Source organism: Sceloporus occidentalis, unplaced genomic scaffold (assembly GCF_023333645.1).
Source record: "Sceloporus occidentalis isolate IW3139 unplaced genomic scaffold, rSceOcc1.0.p SCAF_4, whole genome shotgun sequence".
Lineage (NCBI taxonomy): Eukaryota > Metazoa > Chordata > Lepidosauria > Squamata > Phrynosomatidae > Sceloporus > Sceloporus occidentalis.
The window spans coordinates 80802857-80827939 of NW_028316984.1; the positions used below are offsets into that span (position 1 = coordinate 80802857).

The 25083-nt window shown below is 43.8% G+C and overlaps 2 protein-coding genes across 6 annotated transcripts in view; one reads left to right on the forward strand and one right to left on the reverse strand.

Annotated features, from left to right (window-relative positions):
- The window catches only part of LOC149314090 (obscurin-like protein 1), a 72430-nt gene extending 55821 nt beyond the window's left edge, over positions 1-16609 (reverse strand). For all 5 annotated transcript variants that reach the window (XM_089520490.1, XM_089520493.1, XM_089520492.1 and 2 more), the window contains exons 1-4: positions 16359-16609; positions 12605-13679; positions 5567-5836; positions 4638-4898 (exon numbers count right to left, since the gene is read on the reverse strand). In XM_089520490.1, the coding sequence (XP_089376616.1) occupies positions 4638-4898; positions 5567-5836; positions 12605-13643 (1570 nt within the window). In that variant the 5' untranslated portion in view covers positions 13644-13679; positions 16359-16609. The remainder of the gene's footprint in view (positions 1-4637; positions 4899-5566; positions 5837-12604; positions 13680-16358) is intronic.
- Positions 16610-20760: 4151 nt separating this feature from the next.
- Positions 20761-24644, forward strand: INHA (inhibin subunit alpha). Its single transcript, XM_089523372.1, has 2 exons — positions 20761-21254; positions 23652-24644. The coding sequence occupies exons 1-2, from the start codon at positions 20957-20959 to the stop codon at positions 24416-24418; spliced, it is 1065 nt and encodes a 354-aa protein (XP_089379498.1). The 5' UTR covers positions 20761-20956; the 3' UTR covers positions 24419-24644.
- The last annotated feature ends 439 nt before the right edge of the window (positions 24645-25083 follow it).

Below are 25083 nucleotides of genomic sequence, written 5' to 3' on the forward strand. Positions count from 1 at the left end.
ATTGACTGATATTCCTTTCAAATGCTGAAAACTGCATATATGGGCCTTCAGGTAGTTTCCGCCCAACCTTGGTTATATTAACTGCACCTTTAGTTTCTACAGTACTGCAGCATCAGGTAGTACTACATTAGCTACCTCACTATGCCACATTACCTAAAGATTCACTGAGGTCCAGAAAAGGCCACCTAATATGCAAAACAGAGGAAATAGAGATATTATGTATAGGGGAGCTAAATACCCTAATGAAACTAGATCCCATCTGATCTTGGAAGCTAAGAGGGTCAGCCCTGGTTAATACTTAAATGGGAGATCACCAATGAATTTAAATGGGAGCTCACCAATAAATACCAGGTGCTGTAAACTATATTTCAGAGGAAGGAACAGGCAAAACCATCCCTCAGTATTCCTTGCCAAAGAAAACCCTATAAAATCTATGGGGCTACCAGGAATCGACAGGTAACTTGAAGGTTCATACACATAAACAGGGATGTGGGACACAAGCCAGTGTGAGTTAGAGGGACAATGACACCACTAACAACTAAAGATGCCACAGGGGGATGGAGATATCAGAGCTTTTGATTCTAACTCTCTAGGTCTGTTTAGTGATTAGTTCTATCCACATCCACAAATATTTCAAATCAGCACTGATCAGCCATATCCAGGCTTCACTTACTAACGGAAGCACTACATCATGCAGATCTGATCCAGTTCCAAGGTTCTGCTATGGCAAACCTCCCATTTATGAAGCATCAATTCTAATTTTGTCAAAGGAAAGGGAAAGCCCTTTTTACCCTTGAATGATAAAGCAGCTGGAAAATTCTGGAAAGAAAGGTGAGTTCTTTCTTACCATCATGAGGAACCATGCCAGTAGTCCGAGCAGTTGTTCAAGATGTTGATGCTGCCAGCAAGAATGATAGACTCCCAAGATGAGTGATAAACTCAAGTAAGCTCTGCCTTATGTCAAGAAAGGCCTTATCAACATGCAGGTGGTGGCAACTGCAAAAAGGAACATATCAACGCCACTCTTTTGGTGCAGTTCTCCCATTTGGGGAGAGCTGCTTCGGGGGGGGAGGGGGGGAGGGCTACTCTATTATTTTTTGATGAATGGAAAGCTACATTAGGATTTCTCTAGCAAAGGAATCCTCTGTGTAGATATACTTGGTTGTCTATGGTCTGGGCCTAGAGGAAGGTGGTTCCTGGGCATAGGAACAAGTTATTCAGGGTTAGGGAGGATATTATATTACCCAGTACAAGAAAATAAGACACAGGGAAAGAGACTAGCAAAGGGAGAGCCTTATGGCATACTTATTTTCTGACGTGCCATATGCTAGCCATCCTCCAGCCAGGAATGTAGTGGGTGTACTATCATCCAGCCAATTGACCTTTAGGTGTTCGTGATGAATGAAGGGCTGGTTCTCAATAAAATGTCACCTAACATGGCTGAGGAAACTGATATGGTATAGATGATGATGATGATGATGATGATGATGATTAAACTTTATTTCTAAAGCGCTGTAATTATACACAGCGCTGTACAAAGTCGGTAAACTTAAAGAGTATATAAAAGCCTGCCCAAGGCGTACACTCTAAGATAGTAACAATTAAAAAGAGGAATAGATAAAATTACCATATAGAAAAGAAAAAACAAGTTAAAAACATCAAATATAAAAACAAATCACATCACATCAAATATTATCAGACAGCCAGATGACAATCACAAATTCCCTGAGAACGCTTCCCTAAACAATATGGTTTTCAGCTCAGCCTTAAAGCTGGTTAGGGAAGTGATGAGCCGTGCATGCAGAGGAAGAAGGTTCCAGGAATGAGGGGCAGCAAGAGAGAAGGGACGGATCCGGGATGGGGCAGAGAAGATCCTGGGTTGAGAGAGGAGACTTTGGCTACCAGAGCGGAGAGTGCGAGTAGGGATATAGGGAGAGAGAAGATCGGTTAAATAAAGAGGGGCCAGCCCATGCAGGGCTTTCAAGGTGAGTAGCAAAAGTTTGTACCTGATGCGGAAAGGAAAAGGGAGCCAGTGAAGGGAGGACAACAGAGGGGAGACATGATCATAACGGCAAGCGAGTGAAATAATGTGTGCAGCTGAATGCTGAACAGAAATTAATGGGTGGAGATGAGAGAGGGGAAGCCCTGCCAAGAGGAGGTTACAGTAGTCTAGTCGTGAGACCACTAGGGCATGGACCAGTGTTTTTGCGGTAGAAGCTGAGAGATATGGACGGATTTTGGCGATATTATAGAGAAAAAATCTGCAGACTTTGGCTGTAGTCTGGATCTGAGGGATAAATGACAAAGAGGAGTCAAAGATGAAACCAAGACTGCGGGCTTCCTGGACTGGCTGGATAGAGACGTTATTGACAGAAATAGAAAAGGAATAGTGAAGGGTGGGCTTAGGAGGGAAAACAAGAAGCTCGGTCTTGGACATACTGAGCTTCAGACGCCGATGGTGCATCCAGTGGGAGACAGCTGTTAAACAGGATGACACTTGCTGCTCTAGCTCTGGCGAAAGATTAGGGGTGGAAAGGTACAGCTGGGTATCATCGGCGTACAGATGGTAGGAGAAACCAAAAGAACTGATAAGTTTGCCAAGGGAGAGTGTGTATAAAGAGAACAGAAGGGGACCCAAAACAGAGCCCTGAGGAACTCCAACAGATAAGGAGACAGAAGACGAGGTCTGACCACCCGAGACCACTGAAAAAGATCTATCTGACAAGTAAGCTGTGAACCAATCGAGAACAAGACCCGAGAAGCCAAGGTCAGAGAGTACGTCTATTAGGAGACAGTGGTCCACAGTGTCGAAGGCCGCAGACAGATCGAGAAGGATAGAATAAAGGCCATTCGCCTTGGCCCGCAAAAGATCATTCGAGATCTTAGTAAGGGCCGTCTCTGTGGAGTGCCGTGGGCGAAAACCAGACTGGAAAGGATCCAGAATGGAGTTGGTTTCAAGAAACTCAAGACAGCGTGAATAGACAACTCGTTCCAACACCTTAGAGAGAAAAGGAAGAAGAGAGATTGGACGATAGCTAGCCAAGGAAGAGGGGTCGAGAGAGGGTTTTTTCAGGATAGGGGAAACTAAGGCATGTTTGAAGACTGAGGGGAAGGAACCCGAGGAGAGAGAGAGATTAAAGATATAGAGGAGGGAGGGTAACAAAGAGGGGGCTAAAGAGATTAGAAGACGAGAAGGAAGTGGGTCAAGAGAGCAGGTGGTAGGTTTGGATGAGTTCAGCAGTGAAGAGAGTTCTTCCAAAGAAACGGGAGGAAACACAGAGAGTTTATTAGTAGGAGGGGTGAGGAGATTAATGGTGGGAGCCAAATCATGAGGAGTTAACTCAGAACGAATGGTAGTGATCTTTGTAATGAAATAATTGATTGTATGAGTGAACAGTGGGTGTGGGGGGATTCTCCTAACTGATGTGATGTGGTGGTGGATACACACTGAACCTCAGTTATGGATTGAATGAACTCCAGTTCTCCATAGCCTCAGTTATGGATTGAATGAACTCCAGTTCTCCATAGCCTCAGTTATGGATTGAATGAACTCCAGTTCTCCATAGCCTCAGTTATGGATTGAATGAACTCCAGTTCTCTCAAGTTTAATATATGTAAGACTATTAATATATGATTCTTCAGTCCAGATGGGAGGGCTGCAACACAGTTCTCAATGGTCACAAACACCATGAAGTAACAAGTGCACAGCATACTGGTCCTTTTTGAATGCATTATGGCTACTGGAGACACAAGTAACCTGTATGACATCTACAAGTGCTGTGAAGCCACTTTTAAAACTTGCTTTGACATTAAATGCAACATCAGAGGCCCCCTTTTCCATTTCTCCACCAAGAAATGTTCACAAAGTAGAGATGAGAGAAGAGAGTTCTTCTTTGATAGCTCCCAAATTATGGAATGTTCCCCAGGAATGCTCACATGCCCCAATTTTGTCACCTCTTGAGCACCAGGCAAAGACATTTCTCCTTTCCCCCAACATTTGGATAGTTTAAAGATCTAATCCTTACAACTTTGTTTGCTTTCTTTTCAGGCTTTTTCATTTTGGGGTGAGGGTAGGGGTTAGATTATCTTTATGATGGGTAAATTTAGGAGATTATAGTACCTGCAAATCCCGCCAGGATAGACATGGGATTGAAAAGTCAAAACCAGGTGCTATCACACGCAACTGAGGCTGGGCAAGTGCAACCCATCTACAGCTCGGACCCCAGCCATGCTTAACCAGTAGCTTTTCAAAAACAGTTTTTGAAAATAATCTGGATAAGCACAGCTGGGGTCTGGGCTGCAGACGGGTTGCACTCGCCTGGCCTCAGCTGTGTGCAATAACACCTGGTTTTGACTTTTCAGTCCTGCGTCTATCCCGATGGGATTTACAGGTGCAATAATCTCCTTAGTTGAAGTTTATGTTGTAAATTGCCTTCAGACTTCTTTACTGTGAGAAGGTACACTGTATATAAATATTTTTAAATGTGAAATGAAACTAAAAGAGAAACAGGCTTTACTCTCAGTAAAGGGATGGCTTTTAGAATTGTTCAGGTCAAAGGCCAGATGTAATAGATTTTGTGATTTGCTCGATTTCACCTCCTCAACCCTCAGCCAGTCCCATCACCTCTCTGACTCACATTTGACCCGGAGCTGTGCTGAAGTTTGTGATTCGCCTGCTGTGAAAGTGATGACTCCAGCATCATGCCGTGACACGTGTACCAGCACTAGAAGATGGGTTTTGCCAAAGCTCCTGATGAGGGTGTGTGATGCTTCCACCAGTTCCTGCCCATTACGCCCCCAGCTTGGGGCTTCTACAGGTTCCCGTGTCTCCACATAAAAAGCGGCATTTTCACCTTCCATCACATCCAGCTTTCGTGGCAATCGCTTTACTATCAGCCCTGTGGGGAAAGGTTTTGGCTGTTATCTTGACAGTTTTAACAGTACTCTAATACAATGCTATCCAAAGTGATAGTCTGTGAACCAGTGCTGGTCTGTGAGCCATTTGGTACTGGTCAACAATGAGTTTTCAGAACATTGAGCAAATATGATGATAATAATATGGCACAATGTGGGGAAAAAATGCCAGACCCAATCACATAAGATAGCTTGAGAAGTATTTTCCCAGTGCCACTATTAAATAATAATAATAATAATAATAATAATAATAATAATAATAATAATAATAAATTTATATCCCGCCCCTTTGAGGTCAGTCATTAAATCATTAAAATAACCCTGTCAAAGCTCAGGGCCAATGCTTTATTAAGGCAGCTACTTATGCATCACCCCCCCCCCCAAAGGGAACACATTATCAAAGAGGAGGACTTCCTAAAAGAAGTATGAACTTACATAGATTCACTAATATGTATAGATTTCAATTAAAAATAATTATAATTGAAATAGAAATGCAAAACATATTGCCATAGTAGGAAAGATTGTGACTTTGCAGCTTCTTAGGATACTTTAGCCCTTCATACAGACTCAATGACTTCATACAGATTATTGTCTTCTGTAAAACAGTATGCATTGTCACCTTGCATCTAACATTTCTCCAAATTCTTCTCACCTTGAACTGAGAGCTCTCCAATGCTGCGGCCCTTGCCCTCCATCTCACATAGGTAGATGCCGTCATCGTCAGCCCGTGCATCCCTCACGGTCAGTCGCCGCAACAAGCCTTGCTCCTCTATCAGGTACTTGGGACTGGGATGCAAACGTTTGTCTTCAAGATACCACACTGTAGGGATGGTCTCTAGAGGCACTTGGCACTCTAATATTGCATCCTGGCGCTCCATTACTTCCACATCCACCAAAGGTGCCTGGAACCGCACCCGCGGTTCTGTAAGCAAGAGTCAGAGAAGGGCTTCAACCCTCACCAAAGGACAAAAACCACCCCAGAGGCTGACCATAAATCCTCAAAGTCATGGGACTGAGAAGGAGATGGAGGATACAAGAATAAATCAAAATGTCACTTTTCACTATTGTTGTGTGCTTTCAAGTGATTTCCAATTTATGGCAATGCCAAAGTGAACTTATCATGGGTTTTTCTTGGCAAGATTTGTTCAGAGGAGGTTTGCCATTGTCTTCTCCTGAGGCTGAGAGAATTTGACTTGCCCAAGGTCATCCAGTGGGTTTTATGGCCAAGTGGGGAATCGAACCCTGGTTTCCAGACTTTTAGTCCAACACTCAAACCACTATGCCATGTAGAAACTAAAATTTCTTACTTGTAGCCTCAGCACTCAGGATTTTTCCTACGTTGTTTCATAATCACAACCCACTGTCACCCCCTCCTGTCAATTCAGACAAGCTCACTTTAGCCATCAAGCACATCCCCAAGGCCCAAAGCTCCCAAGGGTTTCTTCCTTCTATAACTCCCTAGAATACCATGAGCTGCACATCCAAGCAAGACTACGTGGCACTCCTTATGACTTCGCCCATCCTGACAACAACCAAAGACCTCTTTGCCAAAGTAGTGACACACAGGAATTAATGAATACTGGGTGTCATTATTTACTAATTTACTGGCAATGTTTAACAACTAGTGCAGCAATCTTCCCATCTAACATTCTTTCTACAATATTTAGCCATCAGACTGTGACAGGGAATACGAATGTAAGGATTTAACACCACTGCTTTATAGCTCTCTCCCACACAAGAAAACACTTTTCTTTCCAGATAGTTTCTTTCCAATCAATAAACTGAATATATACATTAAGAGTATATACATTAAGGGTTTCTTAATTGTTTTCAGGTCCTGCCCCACCTTTATCTGCTCTAGGGGAGTCAGCAATTGGGGGACAGCAGTCTGATTTTCCTCTCAAGCGTTATTCTGAGAGGTGGCAGAGTGCTAAGTGGGTGGCATGTGGTATCTATAGCACTCAACCCCCTTGCTGTCAGCTCTTTGGGGCCCGGGGAGATGGACACCTGCCACCCACACAGAACAGAGATGGAATTGTGGGAAACAGCAAAGGCAAATGACTCTGGAAAGAACAGGTGGAGTTTACTGAGATGGCACAGCTGAGTCCTGTGCTTAAATTTCCAGCAAAAGAGACGCCAGGCTCAAGCCATTCTAGAAAAAAAAAATAGCCCTGATCTGAATGCCCTTCCTCTTAATCCACAATGCATGTGGTCCCTCTAAAATTACTCACTGGTGAGTGTAATGCACCCGATGGAAGAAGTAAGCAGTTCCATCTTTTCTTGTTCCAGGGCAAGAAGGTTGGCAATGAGAGCAGAGGTCAGAACTGAGACCTGGCACAGTTTAAGGCCTGGATGACCCTCTCTCCAAACCATTAAGGGGTTTGAAACTGGGATTTTTCAAGAAGCTAACCATGTTTTAAAGTGGTAACATCATCATTGTAATAACATTTTGGGCCTGCTCCACACAGACAGCAGATGAAGTGGTAGAAGTATTCCTGGCTATACCGTTCAGTGGTGGCGGCGGCAGCAGCAAGTAACATTTTGAACACACATCCATACCCCATTTAAAAAAACCTCACATTTCCAAGGAAAGTCTAGGCAGAAAGTCCTTCCCCTTGGTGTCTTTCTTTGTATAAGCAAATATTTATGTGAGACATAAGAGTACATTCACTCCAATCTAAAGTGGCACAGTCCAAGTTTTTGCCACTTTATATCCTGTTTTCATAATGCAAACTTTAAACACTCCATATTCTGTCAGGTATTTATTCAATATTTTGCCTTATTTAGTATTTTTATAAGCTATTTTCTCAGGATCAGTTGTTTTCTCTGCAGTCCCATCATTACAGTCAGAAATCTCTTTCTCTGTCTCCTCCAAGGGTTTTTTTCTTTCTTTCCATCCTTTATCCACTCAGGCTCCCTCATGCCATGACAAATGTTTTGCCTATTTTTAAAAACTCTCAATGAATGCAGGCATGTCACATTCCATTGCATGGCTATTCTTATGGACAGAAAAATCTTCCTGGTATTTAATCTCTTTTTTTGGATAAAGCCCCTTCCTCCTCTTTCCTGATCCTCAATAGGTTCAGATAACAGTTTGGTTCCTTTCTCACTAAGAGCAGCCTTTGACATATAACTGAAGCCTGTTATCATTCATGCCACTCTCCAGATTTTCCTCTCCAGGCTAAACAAGCTTTCATCTGCTCCTGCTCAGCTCAGCAGCATTCCAGACCCTTTATCAGTTCCACCACTTTCCTCTCAATCCTCTTCAAAATTAATGATTTCAGGTCCCAGCCAAGCACCCACTGAAGTAGGAAAGGCCACAGAGCCCATCCATATAATATGTCACTGTTTGAATACCCTTTCTCTCCCCAGTTTTGTCCCCATTTTAACCAATACACCTATCTTTCTTCCATTACTCTCTGCCTTATCTTCTGAGTGATATATGCCATTCTGAACAGACAGATGCCTGTGCAAAGGGGCCCAGTTCCATATCAAAAAAACACAAAACGGCTGCTTTTACTGAGGCAGAGCCAAGGGCAATGGGTTGCCTCAAGAGCAAGCAAGCCCAGCCTCCAGTTTTGATAAAGAAATAGCTGTAAACCCTTCCAAAAGCTTTCCTCAAACAACACACTCTCCTCTCACAGAGGGTGGTTTCATTTCACACAAAGAAGCCGTAGATGAAGCAGTAAAATTATCTGTAGACACTGCCAGTTGTGACTGAAAATGGGAGAGATCACATGACTGAACATTATTATTATTATTATTATTATTATTATTATTATTCATTTCCACCCTGACGTTTCCTAGTTCAGAACTCAATGCAGCTTACAACTATTTAAAAACATATCGTTAAAAATTCACAGGATGCAAAAGTTAAAACAAGATTAAACATTTTTTTAAAAACAGATTAAAATATATATCATTAGACATACAAACACAAGCAAACACACCGGCTCAACTATTATTAGCAGGATCCAGCACATTCAGGTTGACCAGATGTCTCAACCACAAAGGTGGACAAGGCACGCTAAAATGTAGGGCATTCAAGAAAAATGCAGCACATTACAAAATAAAAGCTAAAAATACTCATAGCAATATAAATTCATGCTTCTTAGCCATGCTCAAAATGGAGTATATTTTTAATTCCTCCTGGACAGAAGGTTGAAATGTAGGACATGTCCAGGAAAATGAGCACATTGTTTAGGTAGGATGGACCTTATACGGTCACTCATAAAATGTCTGTCAAAACAGAAATCTTTACTTGTCAGCGAAAAGAAAGTAGGGAGGGTGTCACTCTAACTTCTCTGGGAAGGTGGTTCCAGTGCCTGGGGGCAGCCACTGAGAAGGTCCTCTCCTGTGCTCCCACCAGATGTACCTATGAGGGTGGTGGGATAGAGAGAAGGCTCTCCGCAGCAAATCTCAAAGCACACGCTGGTTTGTAAGGGAGAATACAGTCCTTCAAATAACCTGACATGAGTCATTTAAATCAAAGCCAGCACTTTGAATTGTGTCTGGAAACAGACTATCAGCCAGTGAAGCTGTTCCAACAAGGGAGTTGTGTGTTCCTTGTAGTTAACAATCTGGCTGCAGCTCTTTGTATCAGTTGAAGTTTCTGAACACTCTTCAAAGGCAGCCCCATGAGGAGTGTGTTACAGAAATCCAACAGGTATATAACTAAAGCACATGTCAACAAGGCCATATCTGACATCTCAAGGAATGGGTGCAGCTGGCACACAAGTTTTAACTGTGCAAATGCACTCCTAACCACAGCTGAAATCTGAGCTTTCAGGTCCAGAACTGAATACAGGAGCACACCCAAGCTGTGGATCTGCATCTTCTGGGAGAGTGTAACCCCATCCAGCACTGGCTGAATCCATCTTCCCTGATCTGCTTTTCAATTGACTAAGAGCACCTCCCTCTCGTCTGGATTAAGTTTCAATTTATTCACCCTCATCCAGTCCATTACTGATGACATGCACCAATTTAGGACCAAAACAGCTTCCTTGGCTTGGGATGGAAAGGAGTACTTGATTTGAGTGTCAAAACATACCAATGGCAATGAACTCCAAAACTCTGGACAACCTCTCCCTGTGGTTTCATGTATATGTTAAATAGTATGGGTTTCAGAACTGAACTCTGAGGGACCCCACATCCAGCACCACTTTCTAAGTCCTCTAGGAAGGTGCAAAACCCCTATAGAACAATGCCCCAAATCCCATCCCAGCCAGGCAACTCAGAAGGATATCATGGTCAATGGTATTGAAAGGTGCTGAGAGGTCCAGCAAAACCAACAGGGACACACTCTCCCTGCCTAGTTATTGCCGCAGGTCATCCACCAAGGCAACCAGGCCACTTTTGTTCCATAACCAGTCCTGAAACCAGATTGAAATGGATCTAGTTAATCCATCTCATCCAGAGAAGAAATTTGCCTTTGCTGCCTGTATTGCCACAGAGTAGGTCCTTAGATAAACTTTAGCCTGTGATTAATCAGACCTACTCCAAGTTTTCTGCCAATGTCACTCTAGTTGCCTTCTCACTTATTTTATTGTGACCAGCTCCCTGGAAAACCAGGAAGCTGGCTTGGCTCTACTCTGTGAGAGCAGACACTTGGGAGAGATCATGTTCATTGCCCTGGTCATTTCTCCATTCCAGAGATCAGCCAGGACTTTGACAGAATTTCTGTCAAGGCAGCAGGAAAGTCCCTAACAGCCATTAAGAATCCATCCGCATCCATAAACCTCATGGGGCAGACCATTTAAATAGGTGTTTAAAAATACACACACACACACACACACACAATCTTGTGTACCTACAACAACAGTAAAACTGGGTAGAAAGCTGGGTGAGAAATTCTCTCGCTAGCATTTAATATTGTACTGTAAGATTATGTTACACAGAGAAATAGTCAGACATACAATTCCCACCTATGATCTTTGTTACCTCCACATTGCAACATCAATTTCTTTTCCAGAGCTGACTGTGGAAGAGTAAGCCATCCAGTTCACACAGATTTGGGGTGCCATGAAAGTTATTAATGGTTGGATTGGTTTCACTTGTCAGATTTGTTGCCAGAAATGGAGAAAGGTGTTTGTGAAATCTTCTGTCTCATGTGTGAAGATAACTTGGCTGGTTATAGTTACTATGCAATTAACTTTGGGGAAGGGGTCGCATTGGCTTTATCATCTCAGGCAGCGAAATTATTTGGCATTGTTCTGCTCTTTCACACAACAAAATAAAACCAATAGTGGAAAGGAATCATGCCCACTTGCCATACCCCCAGCATCCATGTGTTGATCACCAGTTCTGCACAGAGCCTACAGAGCACAGCTTGCATGCTCAGGCTCAGGCCAATATGCAGTTGTCTGGGGCAGGATCTGTAGACATAATTTTGCTCCATTCCACTATATGCTGAAGACATGATCTGCCCATGTTTGTTGTGTGGAAAAGGAAATGATTCTTCCTGGTCCAAGATGGAAGAGTGTCCTGCCAAGTTATCTTCAGCAGCCCCTATCTTACATGCCATATCCCCTCCTTTGAGATGGGAAAGGTTTCCTGTTCAGCCCCATACTTGGCATCTAAGCTGTCCTCTGGCTAGTGCCCAACCACTCTACACCTCATAGGCACTGTCACTGGTGAATGGCAAACACTGGCCATTCCTGGCAAGGCCCTCTGGAATGTTCCAGGAGAGTCACTCAGACTCCTATGGAAGCAGACAACAGGCAGTGAGCAAGGTTCTCCTTGGCAGCCGAACCATCTTATACAGGCTGCTTCCTGCCTTCAGTGTCTCTTGTAGGTTCTTTGTGAAAGCTTCTTGGCTCTAGATTTGTTTCCATTGTCACAAGTAAACACATTTACTGGATTACACCTTGCACTTCATTATATCAGAGTTCTCATTTAAGGAACAAAGCTGAATGCACACACCTCAGCCTGGGAGCAACTGGTTCCTTAATTTATCATCTCCAGCAGAGCAATGCTAGCCCAAGGTGAAATGGGTTTAGCCTGGTCCAGCCTTTACCAACTTGGGAACCTCCAAATGTGCTAGACTACAATTTCAGTCATGCTGGCTGGGGAATAATGGAACACACACACATATACACACAAACATATTCAAAGGGTGCCAGATTGGGAAATGCTGAACCTGGTCTATAAATTAAGAGGAAGAGTTCAGATTCAGTTCCAACTCACAACTTCATGGGTTTTAAGCATGGGCTTCATGGGGTTCCCCTCCACTTAGGGGTTCTGCTTTTCTGTAGCCTCTGCAGTTGTCCTCCTTGTCATAATTTAATTATTAGCAGTGTGGCAACAAAAATTAAAAAACAGTGTATATCTTTGTGTGCATTATCTGCTTCAGGATCATGTGGGAGTGAGAAAGGTTAAACCCTCTAAACCTGCTCCCCTCCCCATGATCCTGATCAATACTGCTGATCCAGCACTGCTAATAGTCTTTGGCCTATGGATGGGTTGCCCTCCTGAGGCCTTGCAGGGGACAATGAAAGTGGCCAAGGGCTGCAGGATGTTCACTTGTACCTTGATCCTCAGCTCTGCCCTCAGTTTTCCCACCTTCATTCTGTCCCTTGGGAAATCCCCTAGTTCTCCAGGCTTTATACTCCCAACACATCATATGTCCCCATTCTAATTCCCAGATTCCAGCCCCTTCACCCAACACTGTCCTCTCCATTGTAGTGAGTACCTTTGACATGGAGTCTCACAGAACTGAGTGTCTGGCCAGCTGTGTTGCAGGCTGAGCACACGTAGAGCCCACAATCCCGTGCTGTGCAGTAAAGCACCTTGAGGATGAAGTAACCTTCCCTATCCTCATAGAGCAGGTGTCTCCTTCCAGGGGACAGCACTTTCCCATCCTTTTGCCAGACAATCTCTGGCTTGGGCTTGCCAGTGACATAGCAGCGGAACTTAGCATGCTTCCCTTCATTCACGGTAAATGCTTTAGTAGTAGGTAAACCAGGAATGATCTGTCCATTCTGTCTGGTTTCTAATACCATATTTTGCTCAGGGTGACATCTTTGTCTCTTAGCATCTTGTGCCTCTGGATGCATCTTGAAATGGCAGTTTGGGAGAGCATCCTGAAATGATTCATCATGGGGATGGCATGTCACAGAATCCACCAGAAGCACAGCTGCAGTCATGGTCTCTCCAAAACAGTTCTGTGCCCGGCACACATAGACACCTGCATCTGGGAGACGGGTGTTGTAGATGTGCAGAGAGTGCCAGTCATCAGGTTCTGTGGCCACCTTGTAATGGCTGCTCTCAAAGATGTCTGATAGTTTGCGTCCATCCTTTTCCCACGAAAGCTGCCCTGCAACCCTGCAAGCAAAACTCACATCCTCTCCCCGGGCCACTTGGGCTGACACTGGTCTACTGAGGAAGATTGGAGGCTGGGCATCAAGATCTCCCTTGGGTTTCAGTTCTGTGGCCTCCACTTTGAGAGTAGCAGCTGCATAAGTTTCACCCACACAATTCTTAGCTTTGCACACATATCGTCCACTGTCTGTCGGACTGGCTTGAGACACCAGTAAGCTGTATGCGTCCCCATCAGCCTTCACAAATATTCGGCCCGATGATAATTCCAGCTCAGAGCCATCCTTCTCCCAGACAATGTTAGGACGTGGTTCGCCAGCCACTTGCCATTTCAGTACAGCACTAGCCCCACTCTGCACTGTGAATGTGCGGGGGTAGGCAAGAAATCGGGGAGCTCCCCCAAAGGCATCCATTGCTGACTCAGTCAGGATACAGCAGAGGCCAGGGACCTAAAGAGAATTCAATAAAGAGTTACAACTGAAGCTGCTGTTGCAAAGGGCAAGGTTGAAGGATGAGGAAGGAAAGAGACTTTCACAGAAGAATAAACCTGAAGTGGAATACATGGATTGCTACTCAATTTGGCATGCAGGGAAGTGGTTAGAGAATTGCTTTACAATTATCCCATCTTGCATGGCTGTTCAGCTCCCTTTCAGCAATTTTGCATTGTTCTGTGAAAGACATAGGTTGAAAGGTAGGCACTTCATGATGTTATCCAGAGCTTGAAATAGTTATTCTTTTTGGACTATAGCTTCCAGAATACCCCAGTCAACATTGTCACTGATCATGCTGGTTGGGGAATTATGGCAATTGTACTCCAAAAGCATAATTGTTCCAGTCTCTACATATGATTGTTACACTATGTGGCAAATTGTTGTGAGCATTCAACACACATTGTTCTGACTATTTTCCCACCCTGGGCTATGTGAATAGGATGTCGGTCCTCATGATAACTCCTCTAGATATTCCCATTCTGCACAACTTTGTTTTATTCAAGCTAGTTATTTGTGTGTTGCACTATTTGATAGGATAGGCGTATTCATGAACAGACTGCAGGACATGGAACTGGACCAGTTTCACCAGTCTTGTGGTGAAATTAAGATACCAACAAATGCTTTGCAGATGCTCTGTGGTGGCATCAGGCCAAACTCATGAGCAGAAACATGGCTTTGGTGTGCAATTCTAGGCTTTGTGATCCTGAAGTAAAGCAGTAATGTGAGTGTGTCCATGCACATACGCATGTAATCTCACCCACCATGAGGCCTTGTTTGCTAACACCTTTATTGTTCCTTCCATAATAGTGGGTTGTATGACACAAAAACATAAGCAACAGTATGGTGGCATCTTAAGATTGAACAATGTATTATAGCATAAACCAGAGGTTGGCAACTCTGGCATGTTTGGGCCCAATACTTTGCAACGAGACACTTCAGCTGCTGTAAAACCTAAAAAAGGTCTAAAAGTAAAAAAAGAAGTGGCTGGAATTCTATTTCTGTTTTTTTAAGAGCATTTTTTAGGTTTAAAAATATAGGGGAGCCCTGACCAGTTTAAAAGGAGAATTGCTACTCCTGGAGTCTGGAGACTTCCAGAAGAGACAACTCAGCCTTTTGCTTTGTTTTGTCTTTTTTAGCTAGAAAAAGTATGGGAGTTGGGGATCAAGACTAGAAAATAATCTTGGTAGTCATACTTTGCCCATTCTTGCACCTAATCATATCCTTCTATCTCCCTATACATCCCAGGACTCTTTATACACAACATGTGCATATCAAACCAAAGTGGAAAGGAGTGATGCAGAAAGTAAACTAAATTCCCTAGTTTCTAGCATAGCTATGGAAGGCCAGGTACAAGCAGCAATGCTATTTTCCTAAGCCACAAATAGTAGAGGACATCACAGTGTCTCTTCTCTCCAACTCTGAACTAGGATAGCCATAATGGGGCTTGACATGCAAGCAACCACCAGTCCACAATGGTGCTCACAAATCAACAGTAATGCAGGTTATTACTTTATTCAGCATTTCAATATTTCAGGTGTTTAAAGTGCTCCTAATACATGAACTGTAAAGTAGATCAGTACAGTTATGCCTACACAGTGTAGGTAAGATGGGGGCAAAGAAAGTTGAAGCTGAGAAAAAATAATGATTTCATAAGGACCACTTAACGAGTGCACAACTGATGTAAGACTTGAATTGGGTACCAGCTTGTATTTCTTGCCTGAATGCCAGACCAGCCCTCAGAGGATCCCAGTTCATTATGGTGCTCTCCACATGCCTGTCCTATCATGCATTCCTGCCCTATCATGCTCTGGGTAATGCTCCACAGATAAGAGGCTGTCACTGCCATGCAGACTCGAAAGCAGACACGAAAGGGAGAACATTCCACAATGGGTCCCATCCAGCTCCTGTTTGCCAAAGGAAAATGCTTGACCGTTAGGGACAGAAGTGATGGAGGGGGGCAAAGGACCCATGTAGTATTCTTGACTCAGCGGCACAAACCTCCCAAACACAAAAGGGTTGCTCTCGGGAAATCAAAGTTCTGGTATGGAACTTATGGTTACAGATATAGCTTCCCCCTTCTCAGCCTGCTAAGCTTTAGCTCAGTCAGTTCCTTAGTTCTGCTGATCCCGCTGGTATCCAAAGCCCATCCTCAAGTGTTCCCATTGATTTATCACTCAGGCTGCATCCACACAGTAAGAATCCAGTTTCACATCACTTTAACTGTCATGCCTCAATGTTATAGAAGTCTGGGGAATGTAATTTGCTGCGGCACCAGAGCTCTCTGACAGGGTCTCACAAAACGATAATTTCCAGAACAGAGCCACAGCTGTTAAAAGTTGTGCAAAGCTGGATAGTTTCTACTGGATGAATGCAGCCTCAATGACTAGGATGGGTTGTTAATGCTAGACTCATCACTACACACAGGAAAAGCTCACAGGAAAAATCCAGTGACTTGCATAGAATCACCACTACTCTTACAAAAATCTCCTCCCCAAGTACCATCATGATTCATGGGTCATACTAGCCCCCCTTCCTCTCTTTCCTTTATTCCCACAGCAACACTTACTCAGTGAGGGATATGAGAAGCAGGTTGTGAGGGGGCCAGACGGGCCTACCTTCTTCTCAGCATTCACTAACCTCAAACCACCGTCTGCATCAACCTTTGGATTGCTCGGTCAATCAGTTCCTGCTTCTCCTCTTCCTCATCAAGCAACCTCCATCTGTCTATTTATCCATCTGTGCAGATCCCAGTTGCTCTTTTCCATAGTTTGACCCCTTTCTGGACCATGCCCCAGACTGGGCATCCTTGCTTCTCGGCTGCCACTCCTGACTGACTCCCCAGCATACAAACATGTGTCCTGCCCCTCACATGCCGTGGGTCCCTGGCCTGCCTCTGCCCCGCTCACCAGGCGTCTGAGAGTGAGGAACTAAGAGTTACAAATGCTTGCAGCTGCTGTCCCCAAAAATACCCTCTGATGACATGGCTGGGCTGATAAGCGGGGGCTGGGGCTTGGCTAAGTATAGAGCCCAGCAGGGAGGAGCACAAAGGCATCCCTTAGCCCTAGAGCTGAGGCAGGCACATCCCACCTCAAGGGAGGAAGGGGAAGGAAAGGGCCCCTGTGGCCTCAAAGAAGCTAAGAGCATCCCTCCAGGATACCACCAACTTGCCTGAAACTCTGGTCCACGTCACTGGTGGTGCAGTGGTTAAATGCCTGTATTGCAGCCACTAAGTTGTGAGTTCAAGACCAGCAAAAGGGCTCAAGCTTGACTCAGGCTTGTATCTTTCCAAGGAAGTCGCTAAAATGAGTACCCAGATTGTTTAGACACTGCTTAGGTGGTATGAAGTGCTATATAAATGAAGCTTGTTTGTTTTGTTTGTTTGTAAATTGCTGGATAGCCCTGACATCACCAGCTGGCATCCTAGGGCAGCTGTTGAGCCCCACCACTAGCACCCATTGTTCAGACTTGCAAATAGTCCTGGGGGGGAGCATTAAAATACACCAATAGCACTCACAGGGCTTACCACTGCTGACAATCTGCCCTGGATTCTCAGCACCAGGAAGGAGGATCTGTGAACCTCCATTTTTACTTTCCCATCATGCTAAATCAGAATTGTGGGAAATTAAAATGGCAGCTACCAGCCAGTCTTAGAAGGGCTGGTGCCAGGTACATTTTTAGTGGGCCCATCAGCCTAGGGAAGGACCCACAAAAGGGTGCTTTGTTGTGGGCAAGGGCTTCGGACCACAGCCAGCCCTGTTGTTTTTGTTATTGCTTTCCTTCGAGTCATTTCTGATTTATGGAGAGCCTAAGGTGAACCTATCATGGGATTTTCTTGGCAGGATTTGTTCAGAGGTGGTTTGCCATTGTCTTCCCTTGAGGTTGAAAGCTTGTGACTTACCCAAGGTTACCCAGTGGCTTTCATGGCCGAACAGGGAATTAAACCAGAATCCTAATTCAACATTCAAACCATTCTGCTATGCTGGCTCTTTTAGCCAGTCCTGTTACTAGGTCCTTAGGAATCAGAAACCAGGCAGCAGCCTTAATGTTAGAAAGCATGATATCATAGCAGATTGGAATGGGGATGTGATAAAGTATATGGCCCTGCCAACCAAAATGAGAAGTGAAAGGTCAGAAGAAAACTTAATGTTCTCTCACTGCCACCACCACTTCAGCAAGTACTGAACATTTAAGAATTGTTATTTTCTCTCCAACACAAGAATAACTGACAATCTTCATTTGTTTTCCATGTTGCAAAGAATAACATTATCAACGAAAATATACCGGCACAATTTTTTTAAAAAATCAGGACTATTTGCAACTTTTTTTTGTTCCTTTGCCATGCCTTCTGAGATTGTTTTCTATTCTTTTGTATGACAAAATTACTGCCTTCAAGTTTTCTGGTTACACATGGCTGAGAGGCAATGAGTGGACTATGAGGCAGGCTCAGAGGAAAGTAGAATGATCTTACTCAAGAGGAACAAGTAAGGAGCTAACTCATATACCCAGCAGAATTAATTCCTCCATGCTATCCAACACCACTGTATTATTTTAGGCTAGAGATGAGAGGTTACATGTTTGAAATAGGTGAAAATGATTCCCACATTTAAAAACAAAACAAAACAGATATTCAAGCATACTGCTAAGACAACCCCATTTCTCTATCATTCTCTTTTTTTCCATGTAAGGAGTTATTGGACAATCTGAACTTGCAACAAACTACCATAAGAGATGATGGACTCTCCTTCATGAGAAGTGTTTAAACGGAGATGAATGGCCCACATAGTTGGGATGGTGTAGCAGTGCTTGATCATATTTTCAAGGAGCTGGACTAGATAACCTTTGAGATTCCCTCCCATTCTGTGGTTTTGTTATTCTAATACTCTTGTATTATTGCACTACTGATATTGCTGGATGGAAAAGCTCCAGCTGTGTGTGGATAAGTATCAGGCAGATTCTGAGGTCTGTATCAGACCTTTCACTGAATTTCTAGACAAAGTGGAAAGGCTCCATGATACAAATCTAAAATAACTCACAGGCAGCTTGCATATGACTGTTGCTGATCAATGTATCAGCAGTTGCCTTCTTTCTTTCAATTAGTCTCAAAGGTGCTACAAGATCTCTCTAGATACTACCTATTCTACAGTGAATTATAGAAATTGTTTCCCTACAGCCCTTAGCAACCTTTTCCCTTATAGATGTGGATGGGTACCCAATTTGAGAAAATGTTGTTAGGGGCCTGGGGTAGTTCTAACCCATCCCTGACTACATCCATCCTATGCCTGCTTCTTTACCTTTAGGGTCCAGAGATCATCCACATGAGAGTCTCCTCCTGGCCCACATGATACACCCCTGCCTGTGGGAACCAACTGACAGATCTTGCTATGATTACTCCATAGTTTCAGAGAACACTGAAATCTAACCTCAGCTGACAGATGCCAAGCAGCAGTATGTCCTGAATTCTTCGATACATGCTTGAAAAATTACACTCTTTGGCATCTCCCTCTCAGTTCTTGGACAGCCCTCCAAAGCCTGTGGTTGGAAGGCAAGCAGCACCATAGTTTGCCAGGCACTCAGAAAACTATGCCCACTTTGTTTGTGTTTGCATCCTAGTCACCACATCACCAATTACAACAGTAGGGGGAAAGTGGGAGGTTATAAATAATAATAATAAATAAAATTTTATTTGTATACCACTTTTCCACTGATCAAAGCGGTTTAACAACATATAAAACTTACAATATAACAATCACAGCCAGAGCTGTTAACAGGCAGAGCTTGGAAAAGCTACTCTTTTGGACTATAACTCAGAATCCCCTAGTGTAGTCTGGGGAATTCTGAGACTTGCAGTCAAAAGAATAATTTGCCATTTAAATTTTCAAGTTAAGCAAAATATTACATACTTCCCTATGTAATTAACTTGTTGAAGGTCTGAACTAGGAAGTTGTCATTTCTAAGCTCACTTCAGCTGTATGAACTCTAATTTACCCAAAACTACATTATTTGCAACAAGAGGGTGTTAATTTCAGTCTAGCTGAGCACTTTGGCTACTTGAAGTATGCTGTCTAAAAACGAAGTACTATATAAATACAATGCAGGGACTCATGTACAGTATGTGCTTGATCATGACATACACAGGACTAGACATCTCTGCATAACTTTCATTCCTTTCCCTATAAAGAAGAGTTCCCTATGCAGAAAAAAATCATACATAAAGCAATTCTGTGGGTGGGTGTGGTCTGCAAAACAAAATACTGTTGAACATCAGGATCCTCTGTAAGAATGCAAGGATGAGTTTCTCTGCTTGTTTCTAGAATTCAAAATAAGTTAATCCAATAATAGTTCCTAACAGTGAAGAGACTGGGAGAAAGGATTTTCCTGAGCAGGTGTAACTATATCTAAACACTTTTGAATGGCCTTGAATAGAGAGGTTGAGGGATTCTGAGTTGTAATTCAAAACCTAACTTTTCTGAGCTCTAAAAAGCTCTGATCTGATTGACCACCAGAAGGAGCAGCCTTGAGATGTAGATCAGATTCCCTTTAGCACCACATTCTACTGTACTCTTAACTAATCACAATGCACTCACTGACAATTGTATAGTGTGCAGTAATCTGGGCTTTAATTTCAAAAAAAGCAAAAGCTCTGATTTGGATCTAGACTGACAGTTCTTGCTTGGGGTTGGTGAGAGTGATCAGGCTTCAGTCCTTAGCAACTTGACTATACTGATCTCCAGACAAATTGCAGGGGGGGGGATTAGAAATATGGAAGACGTTGCCCCCACTGTCAACAATGTCCAGCATTGCCACCCCATGCAGCCTTCCTCTCTCCCCCTTTGAGCACCCTGCCCTGGGCCCTGTCCCCTGGGCAGCACTGTCCTTGCATTCCAGACGTCTCCTGTGTTTTGCTGCCCAGGAGATAATATTCATGGCTGGCAGACATTTGCGTCAGTGTCAGATAGAGTCTCAATGCCATCGTGCCCTCAGCCTGGCTCAGCAAGGAAGGCAGGAGGCAGAAGCTGCTGGGTGGGTTGGACTCAAAGGAGAAAAGTGAAGAGCCAGACCACCTCACACAAGAATATACAGGACTTCTGCATGCATGCACATAGCCTAAAGCTAGAAACCAGCTCTTGGGCACAAAGACTCAGCCTGCACTCTTACACACATTCAAAAAACAAAAGGCTAAAAGCAAACCCAGCCCTGCAGGTATTTTTCTCCCCTTGTACATCATTCCTTTGCACATGCTGGATCAGAGTTCTTGGCACATCTTTCCCTTCATCAACTCCATGCTGATCTTGTTGTTTGTCCTGCTGGCTCCTGCCACTGTCGCTGGCTGCAGCAAAGGGGAAGTTGACAGGCAGCTCATCCTGGCCAAAGTGAAGGGGCATTTCTTGGAGTCCCTTGGTCCTGTTCCACAAAGTGAAAAGCCCCAGGTGGGACGACGAAGGGGGCTCCACAGACGGCATGCCTCAGGCACATCAGTTGCTCCGAAGTGGGAGGAAGAGGACACATCCCAAGTGATCGCCTTCCCATCCAGAGGTAAGCAAACCAATTCTAGGAAGGCTGCTAGGAGAGTTAAGGCACCTTGCGAACATGATGTAGCAGAAGTTTTAACCACCTAGGGGTCATTTTATCAGGAACAGAACTTGGAAAAAATAATTCGGACAACCACTCCCAGAACCCACACAGTAGCTATGCTGGTTGGGGAATTTTGAGAGATGCAGTCTCTAAAAATAAGGTTTCCAAAGTGTAGTTTTACCAATGGCCTTCACAGCTGACCAGCAGATTACCCCTCTTCCTGACACTCCAGAGATCCACAATACTGCTGATGCCTCTAAATCTTAGAGCTTTGGCACTGTCCTTCACACTTCACCTGGGATCTCCTTCACAGTACTTTCTTATACAGCTATCCCTTCTTGTAGAGATATAGCCTGTTCTGTCTGTGCTTATTCAGAGGTTCTATTGAGTTTAGATTGACAATCAGAAGTAAGACACATTGAGTACAGTGGAACTGTCAGCTAACTTGAGTTTATATACATTTATCCCACCGAACTGAAAGGAAGTGTGTCGAAAGAGCCATTCAGAAGACTGCACTCTGACTTTCTAATGAGTTATTGGAGACTTACAGTCCAAACGGTGTATACTTACTCATTACATACTTACTGTCGGGGATGCTTTGATTGAGATTTCCTGCATGGCAGGGGGTTGGACTGGATGGCCCTTGTGGCCTCTTCCAACTCTAAGCCCCAGTTATCATTGTGAATTACATTCAGGTAATTCTGTATAGGATTGCTGCCTTAGCAAGGATCTTGGGAATAGATATGGTTTTTCCCCCAATCGGTGTTAATAATATAATTTCTAACTATGTAGGAAATGGCATCAGGAATAATGAATAGAAGAAAACAGGGGTGGTAAATTTAAACCTTGCAAAAGAGGGAAATTACTAATTAAGAGGTATGGGTCTTTTAAAACTAGTTATTTTTCTCTATTTTTAATGACTTGAGTAGCTCTTCCACCACAATATGGCATTAACATACAGACAGCAACATGTTAAGGGAAATAAAAATAAATTGGGCAGTAACTTTTATTGGATCCAACTTCCGCTGGCATGAGAACATCCAGGTTCTCATGTGACATGACCCTGAAGGGTTGGCTTCTCTTGACACTGACCAAAATTAATTGATCTAATAAAAGAGAACACATGATCAAATTTTGTATCACTTGCCCAAGTATATTTGTCCACATTATGCACCTATGACATTTTGATAGATGTGGCTAGGCCTGCAGAAACAAGATTCCAAGCGTACCTAGGGCAGGTGTTGCAGTCAATGGGTTTCCAGAAGCAGTTAACTGGAGGGAAATATATTCCTGCCATTCAGTAAGAAAATATAGTAAGGAAAATCCAGTTTAACTACTTGCAGGCCTGTTACAGATTCAACCAACAAATGATGGTGTGTAGTTTCCATATATTATAGTCATATTTCATTTTAACCTTTTTTTTTGTGAAAAATTACTATCAGCTTGACTTGGTTTTGCCATTCACAAACTATTACAGTGGTGCTGTTGATGATATCCATCCACCCGGCCCCAAGTAACAGCACATGTTGTTAATCTTAAAAAACTGAAGTGTGTTCCGGGTAAATAAATGCTTACTTCAATACATCAGGCATAAATGTTCAAGAACAGGAGTGGCAAAATGTGGCCCACCAGATGTTGTGGACCGCAATTCCTATCAACCCTAGCTAGCATAGGCAATCGCAGGGAAGTTGGGAGTTGCAGTTCAACATCTGGAAAGCTGGACTGTGGCTGATCCTGAACCAGAACGCAGACACAAAATACATTGTTGACAAAGGATATTGATTTCAACACTTCAGCATCTTGGAAATCAGTTTCCCATTTTAAAATCTTTGCTTCAGGATTAAAAATTAACACAAGGACACACACTTGAGAACTTGGGGGCCCCAGAGTGTTCAGGGACACAGATGTCATGCTTTTCCTGGAAGAGTACAAAATAGCTGATAGGAACAAACAAACAAAACAGATACTTAGCTTTTTGTGGGTTTTTGGGCTATGTGGCAATGTTCTAGAAGAGTTTATTCCTAGGAAGAGTAGGAATAAACTCTTCTAGGACATGGCCACATAGCCCGAAAAACCCACAAAAAAATTATGGATGCCGGCCATGAAAGCCTTCGACTTCACAAAACAGATGCCTTCTGTCTTTGGAGAAACAGTGGCTCATGCCAGTTTTTCTCAAACTTTGGCCTGCAAAATGTTTTGGACTTCAGCTGTCAGAATCCCTGGATCCATAATCCATTTTCCAGAAGCTGGGACCTCTGGGAAATGAAGTCCAAATTTCTAGAGGACTAGGCTGACAAGCATGAGACCATGTATTGAGCCAAGAGCAAAGCCACCACTAACCCCTCTCATTTTTTGCAGACGTGCCCTGTGGGCCACATCAGCCTGATGAGTTGCCAGATGAGGCAGGCCTTTTCACCTACATCTTCCAGCCCTCCACACACACCCTGAGTCGTGTGGTGACTTCGGCCCAGCTGTGGTTTTACACAGGCCCTGTGACAGTGCAGAGCAGCAGCCCTTCAGAAGCATCATCCAACAGCTCCATGCCTGAGGCAGAGATACTGAAGCTCTCCGAACAAGGCCAGGTCCCTGTGGCTACCATGGCAGTGCCAGCTGCAGAGGGCTGGACAGTCTTTCATTTTGGAACTTCTTTCTTGCCTTACATTGCCCAGAAGATATTTGTGTTGTTTGTTCGTTGCCCTGGCTGTCCTTGTGTAGCCGATGCTGAAAAGATACCTTTCCTTGTGGCATCTACCAAACTTAAGGGCCGTGACCGGGCTCGGCGTTCCTCGGTGCCTTGGTCACCAGCTTTTCTCAACTTGCTCCAGCGGCCTTCAGATGATGCTGCAGTCCATGCCAACTGCCACCGGGCCTCTCTCAACATCTCCTTTGAAGAACTAGGTTGGGATAAGTGGATTGTGCACCCTACCAGTTTCATATTTCACTACTGCCACGGGAGCTGCTCTGACACCCCCACTCTCACAGACAAGCCCAATTTCCAACTTTGCTGTGCAGCCTTGCCCAGCACCATGCATTCCCTGCAGGTCCGCACCACCTCAGATGGTGGCTACTCCTTCAAGTATGAGACAGTGCCCAACATCCTCACCCAGGATTGTGCATGTATATAGCAAAGACCTGGCTCCCAAGGACCAATGCATTCCTGAAAATAAACTAGCCTCTTTTGCCCACTTCAGTTCACCGTAACACCTCTACAAGCAAATATTCTCACTGGCTAATAGGCCCATGATCAATTCCATCTGTCAAAGATGTGCACACTCAACCCTGATTTTCACTAGAAAAATGTAAAGTCACACCAGTTCTTTTCTAAGTGTTGCCTAATCTGGGATTCACCTGCCTGGTATAAAGATTGCTTCATCTAAAATAAATGTAGTCGTCTAAGTTTGTGGTCTTCCCAGCTAGACTTGTCACATGTTGCAATAGCCTTTGATACTACAATTTAGTGTAGACATGCCAAGGTGGGGAAAAGACTGCTTAATAACTTCTCTTAGTTTTTATGCACTCATTTTCCCCCAAGCTACTTTCACACAGAAAAGCAGCATTCCCCAACCTGGAAGTCTTCAAATATTTTAGACTACAGCTCCCAATAGCCAGTGTCTGTGCTGTTTGTGGTGGCATACAACATATCGTGAAAGGCTGAAGAAGGCTGTACTATATAATCACATCCATTTTTTGGTCTGGAAAAAACCATTTTGAATTGAGAGGCAACAGGGCAAAAGATATCCTAATATGGTTTTTATTATTGAATACAGAACCCTGTTGCTGTTGTGTGCCT